General features: G+C 42.3%; 1 protein-coding gene across 2 annotated transcripts in view; it reads left to right on the plus strand.

Moving 5' to 3' along the window:
• glis1a (GLIS family zinc finger 1a) overlaps positions 1-13,712 on the plus strand; it is a 96,425-nt gene that overhangs the window by 37,615 nt on the left and 45,098 nt on the right. For both annotated transcript variants that reach the window (XM_088598043.1, XM_088598042.1), the window contains exons 3-4: positions 3,029-3,215; positions 5,153-6,383. In XM_088598043.1, coding sequence (XP_088454169.1) covers positions 3,029-3,215; positions 5,153-6,383 — 1,418 coding nt within the window. The remainder of the gene's footprint in view (positions 1-3,028; positions 3,216-5,152; positions 6,384-13,712) is intronic.

Genomic DNA, 13,712 nt, shown 5'->3' on the forward strand with positions numbered 1-13,712 from the left:
TGTAAGTTGGTACATCTTTCTTTCCATGTCCAGTAAGTGAATTCAGAAAGATTCTAATCTAGGACAACTTAGATCTAAAGGTTTTCTTCAGAGTAACAATACCCTTCTGTTATCAGAATTTACTGAAGTAATGTTGATTAAATTTACAGTAAAAATGAACAATTAGTGATATTTTCCACATTGTACTGTCGAGTGCTATGGTGCTTGCCCTGTGGACTGAGTCTGTAACTGCATTGAACAAGACTGTGTTTGAAAGGGGATTTAAAGGGGAAGAGAGTGTAAACGTTCGGAAATTGCACACAACTGGAAAATAAGCAGAAATAGAGGCTGAAGACAGAACGTGAAGTTGAACAATATGTCGTTCTTACGTCGTCGAAATGTCTTATTTCTCCCCAGTGGCTTTGCAGCCTGCCGAGACACTAGTTGGCTCATTCTGTCTTCTTTGCTATTCAGCTTCAGCGAGTCTTTTCCAAAGGCCGATGTAATGGGAAAGGTAGGCAGTATGAATGCCTGTGTTAAAAAGGCAACTGCTGTGAACACTCCAAGAGAACACTGGCAGGAAAAAATCAAACGTGTGGTAAAGGTGATATAAACTGCTGCTTTCAATGCAAGAAGAAATGAGATCAATATTTTTTTTATTTTGCTACACTGAGTGGAAGCATGGAAGAGCTTTGTTTCTTTGCCCTGTTCATGATAATGGGAAGAGGATATGCTGGTAGATGAGGGAGTCTTCAGAAGGCAAATACTATATTGCTTATTCCATTTAAGGCAGCATGTGCATTGTTATCTATTTGAACGGGAGCTTTGTGGTTTCTCACTCTGTTCAGCGGTGGAATTTGAAGCTGACTCACTGCGAGATGAATTTTGAGCTTTGGCAAATTTTCTAATAAGGAGTGAATATTTCACAATAAGAATTCCGGGCTAAAAAAACCCCACTGAAAAAGCATTGCATTGTGTTCACTGCTCACTATCCTCTTGATTTGCTTAGTGCTCAATGCCAGATGAGAAAAAGACCTGGCACGGTCAGTGGTTGATATTGCCGAGCAACACTGTAGGAAATTTCAGTGTGGGTCATTCTTGGCTGAGAACTAATCTGTCGCAGAGTTAAAAAGCAAAACCATTTGTATCGCTTGAAAACAGGACAGAAAATAAAGGATCTCAAGGGGATTGCCTTCTGTTTACTTACTGCTGTGAAACAATAAGCATTCCATTGATTAGTGAGCTTCAGTTCTATGTGCTACATTGCAGTTTCTGGGCTGTAGTCTCACCAGTGCCAGCTCTGCACAGCCTCAGAGATGAAGCAACAGTTAACCATTTGACATCAGGCTTTCAGAATGCAATGTACAGTAAACTCGAGTTACATTTTCTGTTGGGTAAGAAATGTTTGGGGTTTCGAATTAATAAAAAGCCATCAGTGTGATGCCGTTATCAATAACATCATTAAAATAAATTGAATTAGATTTAAATTGAGTTAAGTGAGATGGAAATCACATATGGTATATTTTACCTCTAGCGCGGCAAAGATATCATTTTTCATTCAGGAGATATTTCGACTTTTCTCTCCAGACCAGTCTTTCATCTTTTTTTTTAAAGAAGTGCATTAAAGTGTTTTTTGTAGAAATGATGCAGATTTTGATAAGAGTCAGAAAATCCAATAGGAGAGTAAAAAAAAAACAACATTTTAGAGATCAGTGTTTCCTGCACTGCCTGGTGAAACCTTATACAGTAGATGTCTGATTGATATTCCGGTTTCCAGCAGAAAGTTCACTACTGTAGTCTGAGGAGTGACCCTTGTCATTAAATTCGTAAGAGCCACACTTCCTTAGAAAAGTTTTGTCTGATACCTTCAATATAGAACTTGTGCCCTCTACTAGAGCTATCAACAAGTAGAAAAAAATAAATGATCTATTTCTGCAGAAAATACCAATCCTTGTACTCAAAAAAATAAACATGAATAATTCTTAAAAGAAAATTAGTTTGTATTTTTAGAAGGCCTGCCCTCTGGGTAGTCGTGCTGATTTCATGATACCATTTTTTTTATGTGGAAGAAAACTATTCCATGCAATTGAAATATCTTTTCAACTTAGGAGTTGTTTTGTTTGTAGTGAGAATACCAAATGTCTCTAATTAAACCAGATGTCATTATTAAAAGAAACTGAACACTTTTTTCTATACAATGTTTCCCTGAGCATGTTGTGTGTATGTGTTTAGTGCTAACATAATATAACGACAGCATAGTCCTGTGAAAATCCTCACTGAAATAGAAATCATGCAGAACTGTGAGATAAACACTCTGAAAGCTAAGCAGTGTTAAAATAGCACGGGGAGTCGCACATTTATTTTGGATTAAAGAACCTTGAATGTAGGATAGTATGCTCCCTGTCAAGACATGTGATAGAGCACTTTTAAAAAAGAACTTATTGAACTGGAAGATCACTTATCCATTTTCCCGCAGTAGTTAGGAAGGAATGGCTTCATTTTGTCCCATACAAAATGGTTTCTGACTTCCACCTGGGTTGGGAGGCTGTGCCGTCGGCTCATGCACAAGAGCAGGTCTGTTTCTTCATTGGGCTTGAAATGAGGAGTTATTCATGAACACTCTTTACCTCCGTCAACTTCAGCTTATAACGGAGACAGAGCATGCCTCAGAGAAGGCGTCTCTGCGTCAGATGCCTGTTCGTTTTTAAAAGTGAGACAAAACATTTAGGAAAGTTTTTCTTAATACAAAGCAGGTTTATTAAGCCTGTTTGGTTGGTTGGTTGTTGTTTTTGTTTGCCTCTGCCACCCACTCTTTAACTTTATGCATTACAATGGATATATAACCATATCAAGCCACCTACCGTATGTAACTCCTGAAAATGACGTTTTGTGCCTTAATAATAGAGGATGGCTGGTCTCCCGCGATGCTGCTCTGTGTGCATGGCGTTCTGCCCCTCGCTGTCAGCCGTGCGAGATAAAAGATCGTGTGAGAACCTGACCGGCACTGGCGAATGTAAATGTGGTCACACGCAGCCTTGGTGTGTTACAGCTAATGGCGACTGCGGCTCTTACATCTCGGGAAAGAAGGACTCTCCGGACCTGGTGGTGACTGAGGGATCGCTGACGCGGACCCACCAAAACTCTGGTGGCCAGTCGGGGGGCCTGCCCACAGGGGGGCACTGTGACGGGACCACGCCGAGCCTCTGTCTACCAGCTGTGGAGCTCTCAGACACAAGGTACCTCCAGACTCTGGCCTGTTGCCCCTTTCCCAGTGCCCATCTTCTCACTTTAGACGCATGAGCTGCTTAGAAACCTGCAGACCTCTTACTAATCAGTGACAGCCTCCTAGAAACCAAGATCCGTGTGGAAACAAAGGTAAAGGAAAGATGCATCTTCCATTTTCATGACAGCTGCGGAAATAAAGAGTCTGTTGTTTTTTTTTTACCAGCTTATTCAAATCTCACTGAAGGTTTTACAGCAAACCGTCAAGAGATTTTGCTTCAGAGCAAGATTTGCTCTCTGTTTCAGGAATGGCTAGAGAGAGAAAAAGGTGTAGTCGTTGCACCCCGATGTGGAAAAGAGATAGGTGAAAACTTGACGTTTTTTGGTTTCGGGAGAATTTTTGCTGGGCATCGTTTGGAGAGAGAGAGAGAGAAAAAAGACATGGAGCCATATTGGACACTGCAGCAAAACTGAGAAAGTGGTAGCCACTCACATTTCCACGGCACAAACAAACCTGGCTTGTGGGGGAAAAAAGGAGAACCAGTAAGCAGTCAGTTTGTTTCATTGTGAAGTTGTCCGTAAGTGTTATTTCAACCGAAGCTGCTAAAATAATTAGCTTTGACGGTACCTACTTAAGCGCTCTGACCTCAATAATAGTTTTAAAATGATTTTGGACAGATATTTGTTTCTCCAATGTAGTTTTGGCCAAACCGACAATAAACTTTTAAAGAAAGAAGAATTTTTATTTCCTTTGACAGGCCCGTATGTTAACTCTGTCTGTACAGGGAGTAGGATGGGACTTTTTACACTAAATTGATCGCGTCCCGTCATGTGCAGGGAAAAGGATGAGGACTCGGACAAAAGCACGTCTTTTCTTAGGAAGAAAAGAAAAACAAAAATTCTCAGATCTCTCAGGAGCTCTGGACAAAATCTATAATGAGGGAACTGACAGGAATCATTATGCAGAAGATCACAGCAACACATTGCGAAATATGAACTCCTTGCTATTCATTCGAGGAAGATTCCCACGATAATGAGGAGGATTGTCAAGGGCAGAACATCAGAGGCTGCTGTTACAGCAGCACAGGTGACTAGACTGATTTCATTTTCATACATGTCTGAGCTTAACCCTTCTTGCCACAATGGGGTTAGACAAAGAGCCATGTTCATTTAAAAAAAAAAGTTTTTTTTTCCTTTCTCAGTTCTTAAATTCCTGTTCACATCCATTTGTTGGCTCCAAGCTCAGCTAGAAAAGGGGGGCTTTTGCTGCTCATTCGTATTCATACCTGCTTGCAAACTACAACCAGGTCTCGTAGAGCCGTGGAAAAGAAACAAAATAACGATGACAGATGTTTCCTGCACTCCGTTTTTCCAGGGTCTTTACGTTCACAGTAGTCTCTGTTTATTTTATTTATTGGGCAGCTTCTTTGTGGGAAGCACACTTCAGCTCATTTACAGTTTGATTATCTCGTATTTAAAGAAACTCATGTTACCCATGTTCTGCCTTTCAGCAAATGAGAAAACAAAGCTGAACTGAAGTTAGCGTAACCAGAACACCACTGTTGATTGAACTTTAAACATCATCACTTTGATGTGAACGTGTATCAGTATTATTTTAAGCCTGACTTGCAATGCCCAGGCATGGATGCTTTCTGGCGTGCAGCTCTTCTGATTTCAGCCCAACAGGGAGTTTGACTTTATTGTACAAACGAGATGATTGGATTTCTTTTTTCTGTCGTTTTTCTCCTGTGTGTCCAACATTCCTCACATGGCCTCCCTGAGTCCCGGCTGAAGGAGCTGGATCTCTGGAGCCCGGGGTTTGAGCGTCACGCCAGTCTGAAAGCGCACCTTGTGGAGAAGACAGATTGGGAGACCCCAGACAGCTCTGGCCTTCGTCTGTCAGCGGGAGACAGCTAATACTGAGCGTGTTTTGTGGGCTTTTCTATTACAGGTCCTCCGGTTTTCGGAACCCTTTGACATCGCCGGGCATCGACAACGACAGCGGCCACTGTTTAAATGGAGCCGGACGCCTCCCCCAGCACATTAAACAGGAAAGCCCCGGCTGCTACAAAGTGGCTTCGGGGGTCCTGACGAGCACAGTCAGAGGGGAAGCCGGGGCGAGAGAGGGATTGGCCAGGCTTCAGCACCCCGAGATAGAACTGGCCCACAATAGATTCGCCAGCTCGCTCTCTTCGTACGCGTTGAATAATGAAGCAGGCTCCTCCCAGGGCTCACTGTCCGCCGGCAGTTCCCGTCACTCCGCAAGGCTGCTCCACGCAGGCAACATGAAGAGGCGATGCCTCTCCGCCGCCCCGGCAGCCGCCGCGCCGGAGGGGATCGATATCACGGCCATCATCTGCTCTTCCCAGATGTCCCTGGTCGCCTGCGTCAACGGGCTGCGGACTAACCCCCCCGGCATCTCCTCCTACCTCGCGGGAAGCCACAAGCCCCACAGCCCCCAGGCCTGCTCTCAGACGGAGGAGTGCTGCGGCCTGCCGTCCCCCGGAGCCTGCCTGGTCCCCGGCGGCACGGCGGCGCCCGAGCGCGGCGCCTGCCGCCAGCAGCTGCCCGTGCAGCACCACCCTCCTCCGGCGCAGGTGCCCCCGCCGGAGCAGGCGGAGGGCTTCGGCTTCGGCGTGAACAATATGATGCGCCACGGGCCGCTGGAGGGCTGTCAGAAAGCCAGCTCTCTGAAACAGGAGCCGGTGGATGAGTTTTCGCAGGCTGAAGAGGGCCTCTTTCATCGCCGCCACCACCACCACCACCACCACCACCACCAGCGGCATCACAGCGTGCTGCCGCCCCCCTATCACCTGCACCAGTACGTCAGCCAGAGCCAGGGGGCCTTGCTTCACCTACAGGGGCAGCCCCAGACGCTGCTGCCCCCCAAGCCCCTGTCCCAGCCCGCTCCACCCGCTAGCAGGGAGGAGGCAGCCCTTGGCGGCGGCGGCGGCGGCGGGAGTGACAGGCAGGTGTGCCGGTGGATCGACTGCAGCGCCGCCTACGACCAGCAGGAGGAGCTGGTGAGGCACATCGAGAAGGTGCACATCGACCAGCGGAAGGGGGAGGACTTTACCTGCTTCTGGGCCGGCTGCATCCGCCGCTACAAGCCCTTCAACGCCCGCTACAAACTGCTGATCCACATGCGGGTGCACTCCGGGGAGAAACCCAACAAGTGCATGGTGAGTCGAGTCGCGTGCACTCAAGACGGCTGCTCTCACAGGCAACAGCACCCCTATGGGGAAGCTTTGTCCTTCAGGTGTTCAATAAACCGCGTGGCTCTCCATGCATGTTGTAGGCTGGAAATCCCTCCAGTCCACGTCTGCAGTGTCGAGTGACTCCGGTGCGAGCAAACGTTTGAAACGGCAATTTCACGTACTGAACAGTGGGCAGGGCACGTGCGCCTACTGGCTAGCTGCAAGAGAATATTGGTTTAGGTGTGCCCATGTCAAAATGAAAGCACTGCACGTTAGGCAAGGGAACAAAAATGCTTCGTGCAGAGACTTCCCAAGGGAATACTTTTATTTTATATTTTTAATTTCCCTTTCTCACCAGAGAGAGTAAATGCAGTTTTGAAAGGCAGGGGTGGTCGTGCAGAATGCCTGGAGTTTTCATAATAAATGTTCGAGGCGGGATATGTTGATCTTTTCTATTTTTTTTTTTAGGATGACAGAACTCCACATATTGTTGTTCTGCCCAAAAAAGGGTGTTGAAATGGACTTGAAAAAGCCTTGCTCCTGCTCAGGGCATTCTCAGATTCCTCTAATCAGCATGCAAATGACCCGCACTGCTCCCTGCTTGTGTTTTGGCCACTCAGATGAAAACAAAGCCAATCTAAAACCTTTAAAAGTCATAACGATTCAAACCAAATACACAGCTATTCCCTCATTTGTGATGGGCGAAACCAGATATTTATTTTCTCTGACCTTTTTTTTTGTTTAAAAAAAAAAGTAGAATTGATTCAGATCCTGAAAATCCAACTTGCTAGAACACATCTGGTTAACATAACCAAACGATGAATGCACTTGACCCCTTAAAATCGGAGATTTAAATGGTTTGCAGTCCCTAAAGGATTGAGTGAATTGGCTTTTTATTCAAACCAACCGCTCAGAATAATGTAACAGTTTGAATGTGGTGCCATACGGCCAAGAGGAGGAAGGACAAAAGATTGTGCAAGAACTCACCCGCTTAAAACCTGTATTTACACTCACGCCATGCTGGAATTATGTGTTTTATTACTGATCGCTTCTGCTTCCCAGCTCCGATAAAACTCAGGTATGGTCTGTTATCCCAGTGTTTCTGATGCACCCTAATTAAGACTGTCAGTGGCTAAGTCAATGGCGGCTACTCATGGCCTGTTGATTTAAGCATTTACTAGAAAGGCGTGTAATCTGGAGGAAGCTGTGGTATAGAATCTCTGTATAATGCACAGAAACTTTTTTGTACTCGCGATGAAAAGTAAGACCTGCACTGAGTTCCTCTTATCCTCCAGTTCCCAATTCCAAACCCCGATTTGCGACAGCAGCTCTTCATTGTGTAGTCAGGTTGCCTCTAGCAAACCGAAACCTCTGAGGTGACACTTTGGGAGTGTTCCACATTGACCGATGGGTGAAGGTCTTTATTTAATTTAAAGCACGCTCAGTTATTTGATTAAAAGTTCAGCAGTGCATTGCATAGGTCTTTATCGGTTACATGAAATCAAACATATCATTAAAAATGATTGAAGTACACATATAGTCAATAGTAACAATAGTAAATAGCTGTGTAGTTTTACGTGTTTAAAGGCGGAGGAGTATCTGCAAATCTTTGTAGTAATCATACCTTCAGCTTTTTACTGAGTGCTAATATTGGTCAGAACAAATGAGTGGTAGGAACTATGAAGTGTAATAAGTCCTGAGATTTTCATTTTGTAGTTTATTTCAGTTTATTTTGTTAGGTTTGTGAGTGTTTTTTTGGTGTGTATTACTGCATGAGTTGCCCTGGATCGGATGCCTTGTAGGAGAGAAGCTGGCTGTATCTCCCGCAGTTCCTTCTGGGGCTTGAAGAGGTGAAGAATACGATCCAGCACTGATGTCAGAGCCAAATGATATGCAAGACAGGAAACTAAACAAACCCTCGCAGTAAAGTGCTGTATGGATTAAAGATGTTTACCAGATGCTTGTCTCATAACAATCAAGCTTAGTGTTGGAGAGTCATTGGACACTGTCCCAGGATATAAAGCAGAAATAACGTACAGTACAACATTGCCACTCTGTTTTGGTGTAGTCTGCCACACCAGAGCACAAGTACAATTGGGGCCTTATTCATCGCAATAATGCCAACAGAGTGAAAGTAATCTTGCCATCTCTTGCCTGGACAGCCACACCTGTTCTAATAACTAACCTACAATTACAGTGTTTGCTCATGTGATTTTAACAGTCCAGCGCCCCATCAAGCAGGACAATTTTCACTGCTCAAGGGAATCTTTTCTTGAACCACTTTGGGCAATTAGGCAGTGCCTCGGAATGTGCATCCTGAACAGTGCACCTTGCATGCAAATGCACGCATTAACCGGAATGTCATAAGGTGGGACTTTTGATTCCGTTTTTCTTCAAATCAATCCAAGATGAAAAAGTATTTGCAACCGTAACTTGTCACATTCCCCCGAGTACAACAGAGCTGGTTGGAATTTGTGGCTTTTTATGGCTTGGATGGGGAGTGAGTTTCAGTGTGTGTGTATGAGAGAGAGAGTATGCTGCATGTATGTAATAGACAAAGGCATTTTGGAATTTAAACTATTTGTGCACAGGAAACAGATGAGACATTTTGATTTAAAACCAAACGCTCTACAAAAAGCCAGTTAATCCCTTTATTATCTTTCCAACAGCAGTTTCCACTGTACAATCATGAGGTAAGCTTCCTCATGTCCAAGTATAACACTCCCTCTGACACAGCTGGTTTGCATTTGTTTCATGCTGTGTTTTGGCAAAAAAAAAAGTAATTATCGACAACAGAATTGGAGAATTCTGCTGTCACTGTCCCTACCTTTGCTCATTTCTAATGCTGCGTTCATGACTCAAAGTCAGTAGCATCTGTACACACAGAACAATTTGTGAATTCCTTATTTTGCTGAATTTCCCTTATTTTTATTTTCCTATTCCTATTAATCAACACTTAGGGTATTTTTACAGTAGTTGCTCAGGGCAGTGCAATAGTTAAACGGAAACTACATAATCTCTTTGCAATATCCTGTTATGTTTCCTACCTAGTTTGAGTGTTATTTTAGTTTATTGCATTTTACTTCTGTCTACATTAATATTAAAAATATATCCAACATAAATAGTCCAATAATAGTCTTAAGGCTTTGATATCTTAGTGGTCAATTTAAGACAATTTTGTGGATTTGATGTCTCAGACTATTCAAATTGGTAACCTAAAGTTTACGTAAATATTTATCAAAGCCTCAGAATTCTGTTGTAAATTACAAAGACCATATTTACATATGATAGAACCATGTGGAATGTAATGACCTGAATTTTTATAAGCTCCCTGCTATTGCTGTATATATATTTTGCAGAAAATTTAATTAGAGGTATCTTTGATGGATGAGTCAAGCTGTTGTCTGTGTTTATCTTTCAATAATGGATAATGACAGCTGTAGTCTGTTACTCAACCAACATCACTTGATCTGATGTTTCATGATGAATAAGTCACCTTTGCTATAAATTATACCATCTTATGATTCATACGTTTTTCTTTATTATGTAGTTTTCTGAAACATACTTTTTTCAGGATAACATATGAGAAGCAATTCTTTAAAATCTTGCTTATTTTGTTGAATCATGCTTTTACATTTAAAAAGCCCAGTTTAAGTAACAGGGGACAGTTGTTGGGGGATGATTGGCCTATTTCATATTATTTTCTCTTCAATAACAGAGTCTTTCCATTCATCAGATGACTAGTTTCACAACAGAAAGTGATTTTTTCCCCCTTTCCTTCCTGTGGTACACTCTGTTGTTGCGGTTTAGATGTGGTTCTGATGGGCTGTGGTCTGTTATTTGGGATATTCGCTTGTAGCTCTTACTGCTTTGGACAAGTAACAATAGGCATTGTCTTCTGATGCATGAGAAAAGGTACTCAGTTTTCAAAATCTACAGATCTTGCAATCATGTGCTGTATTTATTAATTGATTTTAAATCCTCTAAAACTGTGGAGTGTGCATGCAGTTTCCTGTCGAAATGTAGTTGACTGCATTGCCTAATGGCACTGCATTTAACGCTCATTCTGAAAAATACACCCTTTCTACTCGTTTCCAATTCTCTCGATATTTTAATCTAAAGAAAATAAGCTCAAATGTGAACACGCGAGGTTACGGGTGCTTTTCATTTATTAAATAAGAAAAAATTAAATAAAAAAACGAAATGGGGTGAATTTAGTTCTTGCAAGAAGCATTGTTCTTTTCACGTCTTTGAATTTTACATCTTAAACATAAGATGATTTAGAGTGACGTGAGTACCTTCTTTGCAAAAAGAAACATCCTGAAACTGTCGTGTGAACAGTAGTTTTTTTTTTTTAAACCAGGGCTTCAGGTATTGGACTGGAAATTCTTCATATCCTGAATTTCCTTTTTTATTATTAAATAATTAGAGATGTGTATGTTGTGAGTCACTTATTTAACTGAGCCATGCAGTGTCCCCAGAAAAAAAGGTGTCTATAATAGATTAGTTGTTTTGAGCTTTAATGACTTGTTTTCACTTAAGTAGACTTTATTTTAATAAATGAAGGACATATGATTTCCAAATCCCCACAAATGAGCAGTTACTAGAAGTACAAACTTTGCATAAACCTCAGAGAACGACAAGTTTCAAAACTCAATTAATGGAGGAACACTGTAAGTCTAAATACATTAGGGAAAACACAAAACAATCCTAAATCATGGAATTTCAGAGAAATTACATTATATTCTTACTGCACTTGACTTTTGAAGTCACGAAAAACTATCGTTACCATAGAAACATTCATTTGCAAGAAATGCCTGGAGCGATCGACGCAAGAAAGAGGTTGGCTCAGTTAAAGACGTTGAGTAAACAAATAGGATATTGAAAAAAAAATGTGCACTTAATTAGAGTTGAAGTATGCACGCGCCCTTACTTTTCTCAAAAATGTCCTTTAAATAAGGGGAGCGCCTCACTCACACGGATATTAACCTTTACCTCCACATTTAGCATCCAAATCTCATTGGTCTCATTGACCTAAAATAAATGGCCTTCTTCAGGCCAGCACTGACTCCCTGTGAGTAAGAATTAAGGTTCAGAACCTTCACTTTTTTCCATAGAAAAGACCTGAAGCAATTGAGACTTAATGCTGCCGTTCGCACTTTGGAGGAGGGGTCAGGGGTCAGATCAAAAGTTAAAAAACACTCGTCTTAAAAAGCCATACTGGGATTTGACTCAATTTTGCATATGCGTTGCTTCTGGTGTATTTGTGTTCTATATGATTTAGAAAATAATGGTTTATCTAAGCCCTCAGTGCCTTAATCCAGGTGGGGCTGCACACTGGTGGTGGTGGAGGGGAGTCCCCATTACCTGTAAAGCGCTTTGAGTGGAGTGTCCAGAAAAGCGCTATATAAGTGTAAGCAATTATTAATTATTATTATTATTAATCTCATTTTGAATTCTGTGTGTCTCATGTATCACTACACAGTAGCACAGATATTTTAGTTTTTGTTTTTTTACTAGTCTCAAAGTACCACGCACATGAGCAAATGTCTACTGTACATAAATAATACTGGCAATATAACAAAGCACGTGACCTGTACTTTACCATGATGCTACACATCATCCTCCTGGGCTCATACAAAGGAATTTGAAATGTATATATTGGGCACTAAAATTGGGCCTCGCTGAGGTCTGTCTTCATTTGCATTCAGGACAACATAAAATGATTCCATGATCTCCCCGTAGACTGAAATGTGACGATACTTTCTGTAAGCGAAAAGTGATGGGAACATTTCTGTATAGCAGGTGAGGTCGCGGCTTTTTTGAAAAGCAAGCCGACAGGTGCGCGGCGCGAGTCGAAAATGTGAACGGGCAGAAATCGTCGGGGGCTTCTGATGCCACAGGAGAGTGCCGCAGTCCTGCTGGATGACATTGGCCCTTTGGGGGCATCACCCAGCCGTGTGCCTTCTGTCTGTATGTCCTCCCGGCGCGGAACAAGCAGGAAATGCGCTCGGTGGAGAGTCTTACCGACCAGCTGAGATGCTGAGCTCATTCGATCACCTGCACCACGGCTGCCGCGTCAGAATGCGAAACAGAAGAACTTTATAGTCTGTAAGGCTCCACAACAGATTACTCGCTGTTTACTTTGCTTGAGAAAATATTAAATGTGGGTTTCAATATAAATGAGACGATTACCTTGAGCTGCATGGCCAGCGGACTGTTAGGAATATGGCCCTCTATTTCGGAATTCAATCATATTTCCCATTAGATAATGACACCTAATTCAGTGTGGCATTGCACTGCATAAACTTCAAACTAATTGCAGATAAATGGTGAACATGTGTGATAAATACATATGTAAAAATGATGAAACTGCTGGCAGGAAATGTCTGAAGATTGTCAGAAGACGGATGTTTTGGCAAAAGAAAGCCTTAATGCCTGGAATGCCGTTTGATTGTTTTTCTTGTTAGATCAGCTGTTGGCCAAGATCTTGTCAGGCACTACAGTACTGATGTCCATTTGTTTTTTAATCCAGGCACTGATTCCAAGTGTTAATTCTTCCTCTTTCTGGTAACTGCACACTGGCTTAAGGATGTGCGTGAAAGTTAATGTTCTTTTTTTTACATTTACATTGCTCGGATATAAGAGAACGGTAAAAGGACATGAACTCTCTATAACCATGACAGCAGTTTTAAGACCGATCTCATGTGTTACACAAAACATACAGAGCACTGTTATAAACCATAGTTATTCTCATACTCCATTAATACTCGGCGTTCACGCTACATGTAGAGGTGTACAGAAACTGGAAATGAAAGAACAGACAGAAGGCATCAGTAACTGTCGTTAATACTTGCACAGGGCACATGAGCACAAACTGAAAGATTACAGGAATTCTGATATTTATTTTTTGCTGATTTAGTCTTTGTGTCACAGAGATACAAAACAGTTTTTGTTTTCCCAAAATATCTGCCGTATTTTATTATTTAATATTTATATTTATGACAGCCAGCAGCCATATCACTCTGCAAATCTGGCAGCCCACTGAAGCTCAGCCGGTGTGAGCCTGGTTAGTACCTGGATTGGAGAACTGCCAGTTTCAAGAGTTTAAAACACTGCTTAGGGTTTGATGCTTAGTTTGTTTTCTGTTACGGTGGGGAACTTATTGAAATAAAGGGTTTTAGATCACTCTCAAAATTCTTTGGAAATCTGTTTAAATCAGATATGCGAACTTCAGCCCTTCAGTTTAAGATTCACAAGAAATGAGCGTGGATTTCACCGATCATCGTGATAAACAGTAAGGTTCTCTGCCAT

The sequence above is a fragment of the Lepisosteus platostomus genome, chromosome 11 (genome assembly GCF_059453375.1).
Source record: "Lepisosteus platostomus isolate fLepPlt1 chromosome 11, fLepPlt1.hap1, whole genome shotgun sequence".
In the NCBI taxonomy this organism is placed as follows: Eukaryota; Metazoa; Chordata; class Actinopteri; order Semionotiformes; family Lepisosteidae; genus Lepisosteus; species Lepisosteus platostomus.